General features: G+C 39.5%; 1 protein-coding gene across 2 annotated transcripts in view; it reads left to right on the forward strand.

The window, feature by feature from the left end:
• Positions 1–6,613: 6,613 nt before the first annotated feature.
• Positions 6,614–20,625, forward strand: part of Pros1 (protein S) — a 69,110-nt gene continuing 55,098 nt past the window's right edge. Inside the window, exon 1 of one of the 2 annotated variants that reach the window (XM_031364207.1) lies at positions 6,614–6,862. In XM_031364207.1, coding sequence (XP_031220067.1) covers positions 6,787–6,862 — 76 coding nt within the window. In that variant the 5' untranslated portion in view covers positions 6,614–6,786. The remainder of the gene's footprint in view (positions 6,863–20,625) is intronic. The other variant, XM_031364206.1, reaches the window with a different exon arrangement.

A 20,625-nucleotide genomic window follows, 5' to 3' on the forward strand; every position in this document is an offset into this window, starting at 1 on the left:
CTAGAAGAAAAAGGCGGAGCGCGCGGAAGATGGCTCTGGTAACTAGGCAACCGGAGCGTCTGTAGATAAAGCCAGGGTTCCTGGAGAGATCTCACACAAGCCCCTTCTATACTCAATCAAAATGCATTGCCTGCCAACTTTTCTGTGTCCTATTCATCTCCAGTAGCTTAGATGAGACCTAAAGACCTCTGACGGTCTGTGTGTCTTGTTTTGTTTTGTTCTGTTTTGTTGTGCAGTAGGGATGGTGATCCTCTGGGGCTCAGGCTAACTTAGTCTGAAGAACTCACTAACAATACACCGAGGCAATTATAACTTAAAGACAAACGAGGAAAACTTGTTTGCTAAGTTGTCTCAACAGTTCAACTGAGAATACTATTTTAATCTGATAGCTATTATGTAAAAAAAAAATGTGAATGGTAATTATATTTCTTGTAAGAAGGTGTTTGGATAACAAAAGAAATGTGTGACTGTGGACGAAAGCGCAAACAAAAAAGGAAAAAGATGAAAACACTGTATACTTGCCACTCAAAGATAAGAAGTAATGTTGTTTTAATGTATGTTTTTCTGGGACTTTCAGTTATGTAAAATCATGCTCATTTGATTTTTGAAAAGATTGTGAGTGTTTTTGCAATGCTTTATTTTTTTTATTTTTTATTTTTTGGTTTTTTTCGAGACAGGGTTTCTCTGTATAGCCCTGGCTGTCCTTGAACTCACTCTGTAGACCAGGCTGGCCTCGAACTCAGAAATCCACCTGCCTCTCCCTCCCAAGTGCTAAGATTAAAGGTGTGTGCCACCACCGCCCAGCGCAATGCTTTATTTTTAAAAGAAGTATTTGTATGACTACTCTACAATACATTTATTGAGGAAAAATGGCAAATACCTTCCCAAAAATTCGTGCAATAACATTTAAAGCAACTTTTATCTACTCAATTTCTGACTAAAAGGTAGATAGATAGACAAGATAGATAGATAGATAGATAGATAGATAGATAGATAGATAGATAGATGAGAAAGACTTCAAATCATAACAGAATTAAAGAGAGCACTGGAAAATTACAGCATTTAAGGGAAAATGATAGTCTAGGGCTAAGATAGATTGGAGTTTTGAAGAGGTTCTTTTCTAATTCTTGGGCTTGCTGACACTGAATCTCTGTAGCCCTTCTGTAAAATGGGAATAAAAAATACTACCCTTTCATAAGATTACTGACATAGTGAGAGAGATAAAGCTCAAGGCAATTTCTGATAAGCAATGGCAGGTTTTAAAGCTACTGTCCCTTGCCTCACAAGCCTTTATGTTAAATCGTAGCCACCTATCTCCTTATCCATGGAGTGGGATGGAAAGTCAGGGACGGATAAGAAGGGTCTCCTTAACTAGCAGTCAGTTTAACAAGGCTGCTGCTCGCTCAGTGTTCACATACAAGCTCTGTAACTTGTGGGAGAACTATTTTACAAAGTACTGCTGTGGAGTCCATTCCTTCATCCAAGTGATGATTGAGCTTCTATTCCATTAAACCATGTCAAAAGAATTTAGATGAAACATATGTCTTCCTAATTCTTCTCTATCTCTCTCCGTCTCTACCTCTCCTCCTCTCCCCTCCTTTCTGTTTTTTTTTTTTTTTATCATGCACAAATAAAGGATGCATATGAGCCATGTATTGATTTTCTTTCCTGCTCCTTGACATTGTGGTCCAGTAAGTTCAACAAGATGCTGGGCTGTATATGCTTGTTTTGCTTGTTGCTCCTATACCTTGTGTTAGGCATCTTCTCCATACTCTGGTATGGATACCTCTTGTTGATACCAGTCAAGCCTAATTTTGTCATATCCATCCAAATAGTGGTGGGTGAACCTTTTTTCTTCTTTTTGGCAACCTTGTGGTTCACCAGAAGCCAGAGAGGAGGCCCAATGCCACACAAGAGATAGCAGGTAAAGAAAATATCTAATAAAAAAATAAAAATAAAAATAAAGAGATAGCAAGTAGTGTGGAGGAAGAAGCAACTCTTTTAAAGCTCTTAACACATTTCATGCAGGTAGTGCTTCTAAAACCATTTCCTGTCCTGTCCTGTGCTTTCACGGTCATATATTACTCCATTTTCTCTCCCTGACAATTCTTCCTATTTTTCTAAGACCTGATCCTAACATTCTGCTGTCATTTAAAAAAAAAAAAAAAAAAACATACTCTCTTAGAAAACTTAATTGTCCCTTCAATGCCTGAAGACACTTGCTCTATATGTGTGTTCCTTTAGCATTTCAGGAACCATATCTGATACTACTTGTTTCAAAAATGTGCTCAACACCAGCTCCAGTTCATACTTATTAAACTTGACTCTCAGTTTTCTAGTGCCTTAAGTTGTTTGATGGACAGGGAAATACTAATCATTTCTAGTTCCCTTCTCTTTATAGACACAAAAAAAAAACCCAGCTAGGTATACCTTTATAGAATCATGCACACCAAGTAACTACCTGTGTGCACTTGAATGTGAACAGAATGTCAACATTACATGAAAGCATTTAACAACCCTAGCAATGGGGACTGTTCTTCGTTTCTTTGCAAGTAGCAGTAAGAGTCTACTAGCATGCCAACATAGGCAGAACCTCATCTGAAAAGGCTTGCAGACTCAGATTTCTATGTAATCAAGAGATAAATCACTAAAGTTTGGTGACTATTTTTCCAAAATAAATGAACAAAATAGTCTTGATGCTATCATCCTAAATAAGACTCAAACCCTGAGTAATGAAATCTTAATACTCAGGAAGTAGAAGCAGACTGATAATCTCTGTGAATCTGAAGTCAGCCTTGTCTATGTAGAGTTCCAGAGTATCCAGGGCTGTTTAGGGGATCCTATCAATAAAGAAAAAAGAAAGAAAGAAAGAAAGAAAGAGAGAGAGAGAGAGAGAGAGAGAGAGAGAGAGAGAGAGAAACAAACAAAGAAAGAAACAAAGAAAGAAACAAAGAAAAGCAGGGCTGGGGCTGGCGAGATGGCTCAGTGGGTAAAGAGCACTGACTGCTCTTCCAAACGTCCCAAGTTCGAATCCCAGCAACCACATGGTGGCTCACAACCACCCATAATGAGATCTGACGCCCTCTTCTCTTGCATCTGAAGTCAGCTACAGTGTACTTATTTATAATAATAAATAAAATCTTTGGGCTGGAGCTAGTGGGGACTGCGAGAGGGGTTAACCAGAGTGAACAGGGCTGACTGGAGCGAGCAGGGTTGACCAGAGTGAACAGAGGTCCTAAAGTCAATTCCCAACAACCAGATGAAGGCTCACAACTATCTGCACAGGTACAGTGTGTACCCATGCATAAAATAAATAAATAAATCTTTTTAAAAAGAGAGAAAGAAAAGCAGTCTAGTGGCGAGGCTCAGGGGTAAAACATTTTCCTAGTGTGTGTCAAAGAATTCAATTTTTAGCACTGTAAATAAACAAACAAGCAAAAACTACTACTAAAAAACAATAGTTACTACATGATCACCTTGGATGCTACCAGAAATATTCCCAGGCTCAAATTGTTCATTTGACTATCTAAGGACTGCACAGTGTTCTAGGCACTGGGAACATACCAGTGAATCAAACATAAAAAAAACAAAAAAAAAACAAAAAAAAAAAAACCCTGCCCTCATACATTTTATTGTTCAGAAAGGATAGTGCAAAGAAATCATGGTTGATGAATGTATTAGTGACTTTATAGTAAAAGATTAATACAGAGAAATGTAGAACTTGGTTTGACAACAGGGTTAGATGTTGAGTTGAAGTTTGGGCAAGTTTTGTTTGTACTTATGGAAGTATCCCCCAAATCACATTTTAACTGCCCAATATCCGTCAAAGTGTTAATACTTAGCTGAAGCCAGATATCAGTATTGATTGAAACTGGAGTGAAACTATAAATTTAAAGCCCCAATAGTTTATCCAGAGATGTAGTCTCCAATTTCCCAGTTGAGCATTTCAGATTTCATTCTAAGTTTGATGTTACAGTGATGGAGGCAATTATTCCACATTTACTCTGACACTACCATGTGATTCTGAAACTAAGAAGGCAATCCCCTGCAGGCAAAGAAATTGGAAAAGGTTTCTTTTTCTTTTTCTATTTCTAGGAAATGTCTCTGTTTCTTTTACGTTCCTGTCCACAATCTCTCTGTTGCTGTCTGCATTGGAGATGATATGGTGTGGCATTTTGTTGATTTTTAATTCAGAAACCTTCCCCTCTGTGAGAAATCTCAGAGTTGACAATATCCTTAAAAATTGTCCTCACACAATGAAGAGATTCCCAAATGGAGCTGTTCATTGAAGATCTGTGGCATAGTTCACTTACACACTGACGATTAAATATAATACTTAAAGCTTCTTTGGTTTAATAATCCAAACAGTTCGAAGAGATTAGATTTATCCAAAAAGGATGAGAATTTATTTTTTAATTTTATTTATTTTATATCCCAACTGGCTCCCCTTCCCCCATCTGCTCCCAGTCACTACCCACCCATCCACCCATCCACCCACCCACCCTACACTATCCATTCCTCCATTTCTCTTCAGAAAATAACTAGCCTCAATGGGCCATGGCATAACAAGGTGCAGTAAGACTAGGGACCTCCTTTTCTACTGAGGAACCGAGTAGGGAAAAAGGGTCCCAGAGGCAGGCAACAGAGGCAGAGACAGCCCCTGCTCCCACTTTAGGAGCCCCACATGGAGGTCAAGCTACCCAACTATAACATATGTACAGAGGGCCTAAGTCTGTACCATGCATGTTCTCCAGCTGGCGGGTCAGTCTCTATGAGTCCCTATGGGCCCAGGTTAGCTGATTCTGTGGGGTTTTTATCGTGTCCATGACCCCTCTGGCTCTTACAAACCTTCTCCCTCTTCTAAGGAAGAGAATTTCTTTTAAAGGGAAGAGTTACAGACATACTGGATAGTTCTTATTTTGTAGATGGGAGGATTTAGAAGAGCAACATTTACTACTTTGACATCTATATATATATATATATATATATATATATATATATATATATGTATTTACTTCTCAGTTTTAAAATGTTATTTGAAAATATGGATAGGTAAGGCCTAGCATCATGGTGGTGTTGGCCTGCAGGTATAGTGGATCTTGTGGAAATATGAAGGGGCCATGACAGAAGCTAGAAGAAGGCACAGCATGGGCTACTGAGTGCCTGAGGGCCTGGATTTCACCCACACAGAATGAAGCAGGAGGTGTTGAACTGAAGGTGCTCAAGCTGTAGTGATGAATCCCATCTATGGCTGCAATCCAAGATTGCAGATTTTTTCAATGAATTTCATAAGTTTGTGAAATTCTCCTGTATATGTTTGTGATTAAATATTATTTTCTCCTCTTAGTCTATCATACTTTAATTTAGCAAGGCATGGAGCATAGAAAGGTATAGTATAAACGTTTTCCTTTCTCCTACTCAATGAATGGAAATTCCCCAAATCATTTTATCAGAAAAAATACTGACTCCCATCTTAGTCATCTTGCTGGATCACAAAATCATTTTTTAAGAAAGAAAGAAAAGAAAATTATCCCTAAATATGACTCAGCCTAGTAAGTTTCATTCACACGCATTAAAAAAAAAAATCAACCGATGTTCTAATTGGGCAATAAAAATGATCAATACTATATGTGTGTTGAGTACTATTAATTGACAGGGACTTTGTTTCATATAACATCTATAGAGACTCATATCAACACTGTGAAAACCTCTTATCTCTGTTACAGATGATGACTAGGGCTTAAAAGTATAAGCACTTTTCTCAAAGTTATACAATGGTGTTAAGAGCAAAAACTATGTTTTCAAGCCAGGTTTCCAGTGGCAGAGAAAGCCCAATTTATGCATGTTCACCTGACAAAAACCAAAAGGGTAATGCTAACACCAAAACAAGCTGCTCTGAGGAAATACACTGTGGGTCATCTCTCCTCCCATTAACTTCGGTTTTGAGCTCTCTTCTTCCTAAAGTCCAAGTTAGCTTCGGTTTAAGTTGACATCCTGACATCCTTTTGGCTGGCAATATCTGGACTTCCAGAGAAGTGGGAGGAGGGAAGGAGAATAGAAGAGGAATGGGGAAGGGAGAGGAGAGAAGGTAGGAGTAGGGGAGGGGGAGAGAGAGAGAGAGAGAGAGAGAGAGAGAGAGACAGAGACAGAGACAGAGACAGAGACAGAGACAGAGAGACAGAAACACAGAGACACAGAGAGAGAGACAGACAGACAGACAGACAGAGAGACAGAGACAGAGACAGACAGAGACAGAGAGACAGAGACACACACAGAGAGAGAGACAGACAGACAGAGACAGTGACAGACAGAGACAGAGAGACAGAGACAGACATAAACAGTGACACAGACACAGAGAGAGAGAGAGAGAGAGAGAGAGAGAGAGAGAGAGAGAGAGAGAGAGAGAGAGAGAGATTCTTTATCCTTTGAAAACTTCACTTCCTAAAGAAACTAAATGCAGGGCTGGGGACAGTGACAAAGGACCTCTGATAAGCTTCCCTCGGCCTCCGACCTCCTTCCCGCTGCCCTCCCCACCTCCCCACCCTCCCCCCGCCCCCAGCTGTGAAGAGCTTCCAGGAAATGTCCCAGTCACCGCTTCCCCTCCCGGGCTGGGGGCTGGGAGCGGGCGGTCCCCTCCGCCCCTGGCTGCTCCGCCCGCCCGTGCTCAGGCTGGGCCGCAGCAGAACTGGGAGAGCAGAGCCCGAGCTCGCAGCTCCACTCTGCCGGCCGAGCGCAGGCACAGTCCCCCCGCTGCGCCAGCCCTGACCCCCGGCCGCCCGCTCAGCAATGAGGGTCCTGAGCGCGCGCTTTCGAGTGCTACTGGCCTGCCTCGCCCTGGTGCTCCCTGTCTCAGAGACAAACTGTAAGTAATCCAAATCTCCAGACTTCTCCGGTCCCTACGTGCCTAGCTGGTAGTCTTGTCGCCTGGGGGGCTTGTTGCTTCCAGTAAGCAAGTAAGTTTCCAATAAGTCCCCCAGCGGCTCAGAGAGTGGAGACGCCTGTGTCTGGAGGACTGAGTAAAGGTGGGACAAGATCAAAGCTTGACTTGCTTTGAGAATCATTATCCGCAGGACTGATGCAAGAAGCTGGGTGACACTAAGCTTCACAGGAATTGGATGAGGACAGTTCTAAATATTGGTAGGAAAACTAACTCAACCCTTGGTGCCCTCCGGTCCCAGCCTGCACCTCTCTTACAGTTAACCTTCCTTTTGCAATTTCTGGACTTTGTACTTGATTGGCTTGTCTCACATTGACAAACTGTTTGAGGATTACTGAGATTTTACTTATCATTCGCTAACCTTGGCATAAGAAGTTGCTGTTGGATATTATCTTGGAGCGAGGATCGTTTTGTACTGAGGATTTTGAATGCTACTGATCTGCGGTGGTGACAGGGATTCTTTGCACCTTGTTGTGTTTCTTGATTTTTTTTCCCCCTTCCATTCCCAGATTCCGGGGAGCATATCGAGTTTTCTCTTAGGAATATATAAACAGTAACAAAGGTTTGGTACGTTTTAACTGCCAACAAAAATGTTTTCAGAAGTGTAAGTATGTTCGTAATTAACACTGTTTTCTGCTGCTCTGTTGGATTCCCAGAAACAGCTATGGGAGCAATAACTGCATACATTTAGGCTACCAATGAAACCTTTCAAGGATGATAATTAAGTAGGTGTTTGCTAGAATTCCAAATTTTTATTAAGTAATAAGGAGAGGCAGGTATTTTAAAATTATAACTAACTTAAAGACCAGACTGTACCTTGTTTCTTTTATGTTGAAGATAAACTAGTTACAGTTACAAAGCATCAACAGTCTAGCCCCTATAACAAAGCCTCATGTGACTGTCTTCTTGCACATGATCTATCTTGTTCATTAGGACAATCAAATGTTTTCAGACAGCAGCAGGGAGGTGGCCTGGGCATGCCTTTGATCCCAGCACTTGCTAGCTAAGCAGAGGGAAGCAAATCACTGAGTTCAAGGCCAGCCTGCTCTACAGTTCCTGAACAGCTCTGCTGTACAGAGAAACCTTGTCTCAAAACAAAGCAAAGCAAAACAAAACAACAGCAAAAACAAAGCAAGCTGGTGTTTGGGAAAAGAGCAAGAGATAACAGTGGCTGGCTGGTTACACAGAGACTAGACAAGTTCATTCTACAAGGGCATTACAGAAAATATTTGAACTTATGATGCCCATGTCCTTTCCTGTTACCTGGATTAAAAACCCTCTCTGGTTTATTGAAGAAGAAACAGACACCTATGTGCTGTTTCTCTTCCCTAACATTTTAACTTTGTGTTTTGGGGTCTTGTTTGTCATGCGGTTTCATTGTGGTACTGAGAACTGGATCTGGGAGTTGGTGCATGCTAGGCCAGTGAGCTACATTCCCAAACTCTCAGCTCCAGAAGAATTGAAATGTGAGATACAATTAGAATTTTAAACACCTCATGTATCATCAATTATGTGGTCATTATATGCTATAATAAGGGAAACCTTTCCAGATCAGTTATTTTTTGAGAGATTGCATAAAAAAAACAAACAACACCCCCAACAAAAACAAAAGAGTCCTGTTCTGTAGTTACTTGCATTTAGGCTACCTTCTGCCTTGACCTTCTAAGTGATGAGATCACTTGCATATGCTGCCATGCCTGATTTTCATGTGCTTCCTTTAACAATAAAGTTATTTATCCAAATGTATTTGTATAAATAAAAGCCACAAAAATAAAAACATAAGAGATATACACACAACAAACTTGTATTTATTGCTAACCACTCATGAGAGCTTGTGGTGAGAAGGGAAATGGGAAGAGGAGGATATCTATTTTGGGTAGGCTCATTTGGCCTTATCCAGACTTCCCTTCTGGGTGGAGGAGTCTTCTCTGTGCATTACTGACCCATCCTTTCTATAGGGTTTTATACTCTGCTCTGCTCTTTCCTAACTCTCCCCTTTGCTATGAGTCTATCCTTGTCTTTCCTTAAGTTTCTTTTCTTTACGTTCTCTCTCTCTTTTTTGTTAACTTGAAAATCCATACTGCTACACTCATGGAGTGATTTTTCAAAAGGTTAGCTTACATTTAGGGCTTGTGCTGTAAGAGTTAGTTTCTTATATAGCAATGACAATAATGAAATCCATGGTCTATTCTTCTGTCATAAACACTATGCCAGCAAGTGCAGGGATGTTCTTTACATGGACATTTTCTGTCTACTGAGTTTGATATCATCTTTATATCTTGAGTGAACTATTTAAATATGTAAGCTTTGAGGTCCAGGAACAGAACAGCATCTTTCAGATCTTAAATGTACTTCAAATGTATGTGTGTGTGTGTTTATATGATTTAATATATGCCAGTATATTTAAAGAATATGTATGTTCTTTTTCTAAGATTTATCTAAGAAAAACAATAATGAATTTTTGCACATTAAAGAAAGGAAGGAATATCTTAGCCAGGCGTCCATTGCTGTGAAGAGACACCATGACCAAGACAACTCTTATAAAGGACAGCATTTAATTGGGCTGGCTTTCAGGTTCAGATGTTCAGTTCATTATCATCAAGTTGGGAAACATGGCTGTGTCTAGGCAAACATGGTGCTGGAGAAGGAGCTGAGAGTTCTATATCTTGTTGCGAAGGCAAACAGGAGACTACTATCTTCCAGGCAGCTAGAAGGAGGGTCTCAAAGCCCACCACCACAGTGACACACTTCCTACACTACAACAAGGCCACACCTACTCCAACAAAAACTCACCTCCTGATAGTGCCACTGCCTATTCATCCTGTGATAATCAAGCATATTCATCCTGTAAGCCAACCCCAATTAAATGGCGTCCTTATAAGAGGTGCCTTGGTCATTGTGTCTCTTCACAGCAAAGGAAACCCTAACTAAGACAGAAGTTCGTACCAGGGATTGGAGTATTGCTGTGATAGGCTTGACCATGTCTTTGAACAAATGTGGATTTGGGGACTTTGAATTTGGAAAGCCATGGGATGCTATAAGTGGGACTTAGTGGGCTATCCTGGTAGGAATTTGGAAGATACTAGTGCTGAGGGTGATTACAACTCTGGAGATCATTCTTGATGGTTTGGTGAAGAATATTGCTGATTTTTGCCCTTTTCTGAAGAGTCTGCCTGAGACTAAGGTGAAGAAACTTAGATTAATTGCATCTACAAAGGAAATCTCAGAATTGCCCAACATAGACTTTGTCCTCTGGTTTACTTTCATGAAGACCATTTTGATCAGGTATAGCAAGCTTAGAATGAAAAAGTAGAAAATGTGTGGTCCAAGTATTAAAGGGGCACCAGAAAGTACAACGAAGCTGAATTCTGTGTTCAAGGATACTAAATGGAAATAAGGGAGTGGTGACCTCAGGGCAGGATCCCACTCAACTAAGCTTATTGTTTATGTGTTTTTCATTGAACAAGGAATAGTTATATCATATTGGGTGTTATTATTACTTAATTATTGTTTTCATTTGGACTTTTAATCTGGAATGACTACAGTCCAGAAATGGAGGACACAGGCTTATGATCCAAATCTTGAGGAATAGTGGCCACAAAAAGCTTAGGTCCAGGCATGGTGGTACATGCCTTTATTCCCAGGAGAAAGAGGCAAGCTGACCTCTCTTTTCGAGGCCAATCTGGTACAGAGCAAGTTCCAAGTTGGCAAAAGCTTAAGTCAGGCATGGTATATGTACATGCCTGTAACCCCAGCATTTAGGAGACAGAGCCATGAAGATCTCTGAGTTCAAGGTCAATCTACAGAGTATGTTCCATGACAGCCAAGCCTATTCAAACTACCACACCAGTTTTGTCATTATGACAAAATACAAGAGAAAAATCAACTAAAAGAAAAGGAAGGGTTTATTTTGAGCCATGCTTTGTAATTTGCCATTTGTGGGCACTTAGGAGGCATGTGTTAAGGCAGAATAATGTGACAATAGATATAACATCAAGGAAGAAAAAAGAAAACTCATTTTTATGAGGCAGTCCCTCTACCCAAACCTATGAAGCTGTGAATTCAAAGACTTGGGCAAATGTTTCATGGCCTAATAATTTCCCAAAGGCCCACTTCAGATCACTTCTTCCTTAGGGCCTAAGTATTCAATGGATGAGCTTTATAGAACATTTAACATCTGGAATATAACAGCCTCCTTGGGTCTTAAAGATCCAAGCCCACCTCACAATACAGAATTGACTAGCCCATATTTTGGGATCTTTGTGTCTTACCAATTCTATCAGTGCTCAAAAGCCAAAGTGGCACAGTTTTTTCAGACTTTGGCAAGTTCTTATATATGAACTTTACAATTCAAAAACAAGTTGCAAACATCCAATATGCAAGTGTACATGGGAGACACTCCTATTTCAAATGAGAAGAATTGTGGCCAGGCAGTGGTGGCGCATGCCTTTAATCCCAGCACTTGGGAGACAGATGCAGGTGGATTTCTGAGTTTGAGACCAGGCTGGTCTATGTGAGTTCCAGGACAGTCAGAATACAGAGAAACCCTGTTTCAAAAAACAAAACAAACAAACAAACAAACAAACAAAAAAAGAATTGTGAAACAGTAAGGCTGCATCCATTTGAAGCAAAAACTTGAACGGCAAACATCAAGTGCTACATAGTCTCATGTCTGCCATCTGGGGCACATGTTGTTCTGCTATAAGCCCTAAAGGCACACACACAGTTATATTGACTTCAGAGCATATGGTCATCCTCTTAGGCAGGCTGTGTTTGCTATCCAAATCTCTCTTTGTTGAGATTGCCATGTCACCAGCATCTCTGATGTCCTGATGTCACTAATGTTACATTGGATTTGCTTAGAAAAATATCAACCATGCTTCAAAGTGCCCATTCTTCTAGGTTTCCTTCTGAAATCTCAATTGGACTCTTGAATTCCACACTTTAAAGAAAAATGACCACATGGATGACATCAAGTTCTGCTAATTGCAAGATCCTTGCTACCCTCCTACCCAGAACCATTGATGCAATGGATTCTTCAGTGATTTTATGACTAAACAGGCAAAATACTAAGGAAGTAATTTCTTAATTCTGGGACTAGAATAGCCAGGGACTGTCAAGTGAAAAATTTGTATTTAGCAACATTTTAGCCCATGAAGGATGCGAACACCTCAAGGTACTGTCTTTCCAACTGTCCAGGTAGAAAGTTCTTATATTACTTTTAATGATGCTAATTTCTTTAGTGCCCCCCCCATGGGCACTAACCTAATCTTACAGACTTTTCTTTGCTAGCCAAACAGCAAATTTCTCAAGTCTTTCTGCTCTGACTTTTTTCTTCCTGATTCTTACTCTAAATCTTGCTAAGATCAAAGATCGATACTGAAGCCACATCTGCATGCTGTGATGCCTTGGAATATGGCTACCTGGTATGCTATGCCTTAAACCTCCTCTCACATATAGTTATAAAATAAGGAGAAAATGTAGACAAGTTCTTTGTCCAAATGTAAATGTAGCACAAATGGCCCTTAGTATAGTTCCCAAAACAGTCTTTACTTTCTTCTCTTTATAAAGATTTATTTATTTATTATATGTAAGTACACTGTAGCTGTGTTCAGAAACTCCAGACGAGGAAGTCAGATCTTGTTATGAATAGTTGTGAGCCACCATGTGGTTGCTGAGATTTGAACTCAGGACCTTTGGAAGAAGAGCTGGTGCTCTTAAGCTGAGCCATCTCTCCAGCCCCCTTTACTTCCATTTGAAACTTCTCCAATATTGTCTTTACACTAGACCAACACTCTGATATTCTGAGGGACTTCCAGAACCTCCCATTAAGCTCCACTTATAGTGTTACACACCTTTCCTAGCCTGCTTCCCCAAACTACTTCAGACTGTTCTAAACTGCATCATTTAAAACCACAACAATAGCCCAATCCCAATGCCTAATTTCTTGTCATTTTGATATTATGGTGGAAAAATTATTCAGGAAAATCAACCAAGACAAGATTTAGTTGGGCTCATAGTTTCAGGCTTTTTAGGTATCTGGCTATTGGCCTGATTTCTGTGTCTATAGTCATGAAAGGATGCTATCCTACAGAAGCACGGTTCCCCTCACCTCACTGAGATTGGGAAGCAAAAGGGAATGTTTGTTTCATACTGTGCCCCCTCCTTCCCAATCCAGCCAAATCTCAGCATCCACTGATGAAGCCAGAACATTCTCTTACCAAACCATATACCAAATACTCTACCCTGAACATTGCTTCTTTGGGGACCAAACCATCAACATTTGAGTTTCTCTGGTATACTTTTTTTTTTTTTAAGATTTATTTATTTATTTTATGTGAGTACACTGTAGTTGTCTTCAGACACTCCAGAAGAGGGCATCAGATCTCATTATGGATGGTTGTGAGCCACCATTTAGTTGCTGGGATTTGAACTCAGGACCTTCGGAAGAGCAGTCAGTGCTCTTACCCGCTGAGCCATCTCACCAGCCCCTCTCTGGTATACTTAAGGGCTAACCATATCAAAGAAGAAATTAGAGGAGGTTGGAAAAATTATATAGATTGATCTGAAGGCTACGGAATGGTGTACGATCAGCCATGCATAAGGAAAGCAAAGCCATGGGCATTTAGGTAATCTATATGGTAGAACTCATGTGACTCTACTTCACAGAGGACCTGAAGATGACTAAGTTTACTTGTCTTCTAGTCCTATGTGAGGACTAGAAGTCTCATGACTTCTAGTCATATCAAGCCACATAACTTGAGGCACTTTAGTCATGACAATCCTGGGAAACTCATACAGGGATTTGTTTTTACATTTTTGATTTGTTGTCCTTCAGCTAAGTTTTACTCATATAGAAATATGGAGACTCGGAAGGAATGCATTCAAGAGAAACTACTATCCTTTTACCTTATTAAAATCTAGAATTCATGCACAGTGGTTTGACATTCGCATGATAATAGTCTGATCATCTGCTAAAATCCCATTTCCAACTCAGTAAATATTCACAGGAGCTGAGAGAGGTAGGACTTCAACATTCACTAAATATCACCACGTCACAAATGCTTTTCTTTCTCCTTTTTTATTTATTTATTTACTTTTTTTTATTTAATGTGTATAAGTACACTGTAGCTGTACAGATGGCCGTGAGCCATCATGTGTGTGGCTGCTGGGAATTGAACTCAGAACCTCTGTGGCCTGGCTCAATCAACCCCAATCACTCTGGCCCCACTTGCCCCAGCCATGTTCGCTCGGGCGTAATTCACTGTAGCTGTCTTCAGACACACCAGAAGAGGGTGTCGGATCCCATTACAGATGGTTGTGAGCTACTATGTGGTTGCTGGGAATTGAACTCAGGACCTTTGGAAGAGCAGTCAGTGCTCTTACCAGCTGAGCCATCTCACCAGCCCATCTCCTTAATTCTTAACCTGAGTCTTTCAGCAGTAGCAAACGAGCCATATCTGAGTCTTATGGCTTAAATTCCTGGGAGACCTCAATTAATTCTCAGCTTAGCTTGGCTCTGAAGCCCTGTGATTGACAGCTTGCATAGGGTCTCACAGAGCATCAGAAGGATGGATCCCACAGAGAAAGGCTACCAAGGCAGAAAGCAGATGGAAGAGAAGTTTACATTGTAGTTATTCTGGGACATAGCATGCATGGCCTTCTTTCCAAGGAAAGGCACACACTGGGGTATAGGTAGTGACTTTAAGGCTTGTTTGAGTCTCTCTTGCTTAGCAAGTAGAGCTAGGTTGGTAATGATGCCATCATGACACATTTTCTATCATTCTTGTTCTCAGCAAATTTTTCCAATGTTACTTTTCGGTACGAGCAATTCTACACTTACTTTCTGAGTCTCTGCCTCCCTATCTGTGGGTAGTGCATCCATTCACTCCAAGAGTTCTACTTCTCCTAACCCTGACTTTTATGTTGCAAAAGCACTGTTTTTTTTTTTTTTTTGCTTCATACTGTCATGACTTCAGTATAATAATGTTTTTCTCTCACAAGTAATAAAGAACATCAGATGACCATACATTAGTCCTAGATTTAATAAGGTAGAAAAAATAGGAATTGCAAATGCATTCCTACTAGGTCTCCAAATTTCTGTGTGAATAAAGCCTAGCTGTAGGAAAACTAAGCAAAAATGTAAGAATAAGTCCCTCTATGAGTTTCCCAGAATTGTCATAACTAAAGTGCCTCAAGTCATATGGCTTAAACAAAAGACACTTATCGTCTTAAGAACCTGGAGTATAAGTCTAAAATCAAGCATTAGTAGGTGTTCTTTCTTCTTCAAAGTATGCAAGAAAATATGTTCCATGTTTTTACTAAGTAACAGGTAGCCTCAGGTGTCCCTAGCTTTCTTATGTTTTCACATCTTCGTATTCACTTCTGTGCATTTGCGTCTCTTCCTCTACATTCCTTCTTAGAAATAATATTTCTGGTGATGAGTTACAGCCTCAGTGGCCTTATTTTAATTTGATCATCTGCCAAATCCCTGTTTCCAAACCAGTGAATAGTCATGGAAGCTGAGAGCTAGGGCTTTAGTAGTCACTAAATATCACCACATCACTGCTTCTCTTTCTCCTTAATTCTTCACTTGAACAATACAAAGCAGCAATATCTACTAAGGGTTGTTGATACAAAGAATGTAGCACCTTTTTTTCCCCCGTCATTGAATTGCCATTTTATTGCAAGTCAATTACAATGGAAAGTAGACATTTTAATTTGGTGATATTACAGAGTCAAGCAAATATTATGTTTCCTGAACAAAAAGACCTCGGCAATGAAATAGACGAGACATTTTAGAATCTTCTAATAATTACATCAGTATCCATTTCAATAAAAGTGAGACAGGAAAGCGCTGATTAGAGGTTGAGTAGACTTGTCTGAACATGTTCTTTAAAGTTCCCCCAGGCTGTTTCCAGTCATTTCTGAACAGGTAAAGCACATTATCTGTTCATCAGGAGTCTCTGGTATGCTCCTACTTGTCAGCCAGGTCTCTGCTGCACAGTTTTTATCAGGGAACACCTATTATTGTTTTCTTTTTTTCTCTTTCTAAATTGAAAATAGATTTTTTTTCAATTACAGATCACAGCTTTCCCTCCCTCCACTCACCCTAGCTTTCCTATATCCTCTCTTGCCCAGATCCACCTTTCTTTTGTTTCTTTTCAGGAAAGACCTGGCTTCCAAGAGACAATAACTAACCATGACAAAACAGGAGACAATAAGACAAGGTAGAAGCTCTCAGAAAGAGGGTGACAAGGCAACCCAACAGGAGGGAAAGAGTTCCAAGAACAGGCAAAAGAGCCAAAGACACACCTACTCCTACATGTATGATTACAAAAAAAGAAAGAAACCAAACAAAACAAAAGCTCGAAGCTAACAACCGTAGCATATATGCAGACGACCTGGCGCATCTGCTTGCCACTTCAGTCTCTGTGAGCCCATGTGAACCCTGCTTAGTTTGACTTGGTGGGTCATGTTCTCCTGGTGTCCTCTATGGCCTCTGACTCCTACAATTTTTCCTTTCCTCTTCCACAGGGGTCCCTGAGTTATGAAGGGAGAGATCTGACAAAGACCTGCAATTTAGACTCTGTCTACATAATGTCTGGCTGTGGGTCTCTGGATCTGTTACTATCTGCTGCTGGAGGAGGCAATATCTAGGAATAATTATTGATGCAAAAGGTTATTATCTTTAACACACACACACACATACACACACACACACTTAAAATTCTTTTAGAATTTTAAATTGTGGTTTGAAAATTATTGTTATTAGGCCAGGTGTGGTGGCACATTCCTTTAGGTCCAGCACCCAGTAAGCAGAGGCTGTCAGATCTCTGAGTTTGAGAGCCAACCTGGTCTGCATAAGAAGCTCTAAGACAGTTGGGGCTATATGTAAAGGGATACTGTGTAAAAAACACACACAAAAAATGACTTTGTTAATTCTTTGAGAATTTCATACAATGTATTTTGGTCATATATACACTCCTCTCTACACTCCTCCAAGATCCACTCCACCTCCCTACACATATAACTTTGTGTTTCTTTAAAACAAACAACACACATTAAAAATCCTATGAAATCTATTTTGTGCTATACACACACATATACATATGTATATATATATGTATATATACTCTTGTGTTATCATTTCTTTGAGGTGAGAACATTTAAAATTCTTCTTTAACTGTTTTGAAGAGCCTCTCAGGATGCTATTAATAACGTGGGGTTTCCTTTAGACTTGCTCAGCTCACTTGCTTAAACTTCTTTTTAAAATTCTGAAGTTTTTTTTTATTTATTTATTTTTTATTTTACTTGTTTGGGAGGGTGCACAGGTACAGATGTGGAGCTTAGAGGACAACTTTGTAGAGTTGATTCTATTCACCATGTGAGTCCTAAAGAAAGAACTCAGGTCCTTAATCTTGGCAGCCAGTACCCTCATAGGCTAAACAGTCTGTCTATTCCGAAGTAATCCAAGTACATTCTAATTAAAAATATATCTAACCCAAAAAGAATACAGTAACATTTGTTCTATACTTTTTTCAATGTGGATTCAGACACTCTTAGATATTAAAAATATAAATGATCCTTATTTCATAAGGCTGGAGAAATAGATGCTCAGTAGTCAGGAGCAGTTACTAGACACACAGATAACTAGAGTTTAATTCCCAGCACCCACGTCACATGGCTAACACCTGTCTGTAACTCCAGATCCAAAGCATCTGACATCTTTGTTCTTTCACAAACAGACACACATGCATATAAATGATTTAAAATAAAAACAAAAATTTTAAATGTTACTTGTCTTAGATACAATGCACTGCTCTCTATACTATCCTTTAAAATACTTTTTTTTAGTTGTGTTCATCATAATTATCTAACCAGAAGAGTATATGAGAATACTTAGCATGCTTCCGACCATTTGGTTATCTCATTGATATTGAGAACTGCATGTTCATAACATTTCTTTGAATATGACCATATTCATTTCATTGGCTTGACTTCCTAGGAGTAGAACTGCAAGCTGAATGTCCAAATAGTGTGTCTGTTTGGAAGTTTTCAGATACAAATTGTGAAATATCTCCTTGGAAATCTGCTTTAAATAGTTGATATTGCTTTCATATTTGCCAACATTGAACATTAACTTAAGAAAAATCTTTGGAAATGCAATAATTGAAAAATAGGAGAAGATGATTTTGGGGGAAGTGAAAGAGTAGAATCATAGACTTAGCTTGACTTTAAACTTGACTTTAAACTTGACTTTAAACTTTTTTTTTTAAACACAATTCAGCTTATGTTTGGTAATGTAACCGTTTGGTTTATCTACTTCCTGGGGAGGCTTCAGGAGTTCTGATAACATTTGCATTCAACTTCATATTGTGTTGCTTCTGGGTTATCTATTTTAAAATGCCTATTGGTGTTTCAGTTTATTCTTTTTCTTATGAATTTATAAGTTCTATTTATATGTTAAAATGTTCAAGCTCTTTTTATGCTTTTTCTCATTTGCATCTTGGCTTTCTGTGAACTTTTATTCTATTGCTCTTTGACAACTTTATCTCTGTATATAAAGCACTCTGATCTCCCCCCATACACCCCAGCATCACCCTAGCTTATCATTTTGCCTCATCAACCTCCCTTCTTCCCTGCAAGGCTTTTTGCCCACATCCCTGGAACTTGTTTAGTTTTGTTTTACTGAAGCAACTTATGTGTTCGGATGAACAGACATTTTAGTATTTATAAGCCAAATCTATGTTTATATGGTTTACAATTTTGGTTTGGATTTGAGTTTTAAAAGAACACCCCCACTTCAACAAAATATAAACATGGGGAAATCCTGCCAAATCCTGTGGTAAAACAGTAGAAACCCACAATTTTATAGAAATAAGTAGCATCAATTGGCAGATGATTGAATGACAGAAGTGAACTTGTGGTGGATTCAGTAAACTTAGTTTGAACCAAAGCAACACAGATACTTTACCACACACATACAACACACACAACTTACATAATGCTTACACAAACAACACACGCAATGCCGAACAAACATATCACACACACCTAGACACACACCACCTTAAAATGTTTCGTTTGACTGAAACAGATTATGTGTTTTGGTGAACAGACATTTTAGTATGAATGACAGGAGTCAACTTGTGTTTGATCCAGTGAACATACATTGATCCACAACAAGGCACACACCACACCACATACACACCACACACAAACTCAGCAAATGCTTTTTTTAGTTTTTTTTGTTTGTTTGTTTTTTATTTTTTGTTTTTTCAAGACAGGGTTTCTCTAAGTAGCCTTGGCTATCCTGGAACTCACTCTGTAGACCAGTCTGGCCTCGAACTCAGAAATCCGCCTGCCTCTGCCTCCCAAGTGCTGGGATGAAAGGCGTGTGCCACCATCACCTGGCAGCAAATGCTTTTTAACTTTAAACTCACAAGCTGATGGGTTTAAAAGCTGGCAGCAAGATCTCAACTGTTATATTCTGGGGTCACTAGTGTAAGTGTCTGCCCAGCTTATATATTGGTAAGAGTCATTCTTAGCCCTGGTGCTAGCTAGGAGTTTAAAGATGATGACCAGCAATTCTAGAGGTCCCCTGCTTTGTTCTTCCATGCTGGCCCATAAAACAGGGGTGGTGGTGCATACCTCTAATCTCTGATTTCAGGACTTGAGGTGTGGTGGAGGACTGGGAGGAGGTGAGGGCCTTAAAACTATCTGGCTTTGTTTGGTTGCCTCACTGTGTGACACTGATTGTTCTGGAACACATTTTGTAAACCATGCTAGTTTCAAATGCATAGAGATCCACCTGTCTCTGCCTCCTGATTGCTGGGATTAAAGGCATGTGCCACTAGTGAGCCAGGTACTGTGAGATGATTTGTAACTACATAATCAGTTTGAGGTTGGCCTGGACTGCATGTGACTTTGTAAAGTGGACTTTATGAACATTTTATAAAAGTCTATGATGGGATTTTCACTGAAATTACATCAAGATTACAGATTAATTTGGGGTATATCTTTTAAAATACTTGGCTTTCCTATTAATAATTATTGCATGACATATTACTAAAACTTTATTAAATCTCCTAAGAACATTTTATGGTGGTGTGTGTGTATGTGTGTGGGGTGTGTGTGTGTGTGTGTGTGTGTGTACACGAGTGCACATGCGCATGTGTGTGTGTGTTTCTCTGGATCAAACTAAGGGTCACATGACTGTTCAGCAAATGCTTTACCACCAAGTCATATCTTCAACCCTACTATGTTTTTGTTATAATGATGTCTAGTGTTCTTCACTAAATTTATCATTTAATATTAATATTTCTGTTGCTATTATGTTGCCACTCCATTCATATTTGTGTCTGATTTGTATTTGCATTAGTAAAGCTGCTGTTTTTATTTTTATTTGAAAAATTTATGTATTTTAATTATGTTTTTTCTTCTACCAACTCCTCCCAGAACCACATACATCTTTACCCACCCAACTTTATGTTCTCTCTGTCTCAAAAGACACACACACACACACATACACACACACACACACACACACACACGCATACACACAAATAAAAATCAGAGAAAATAAAGAAAAAACCAACAAGGTGGAAAATGTACAAATAAAACAGAAAGTACACATATACATGCACACACACACACACACACACACACACACACACACACACACA

The sequence above is a fragment of the Mastomys coucha genome, unplaced genomic scaffold (assembly GCF_008632895.1).
Source record: "Mastomys coucha isolate ucsf_1 unplaced genomic scaffold, UCSF_Mcou_1 pScaffold12, whole genome shotgun sequence".
Taxonomy (NCBI): domain Eukaryota; kingdom Metazoa; phylum Chordata; class Mammalia; order Rodentia; family Muridae; genus Mastomys; species Mastomys coucha.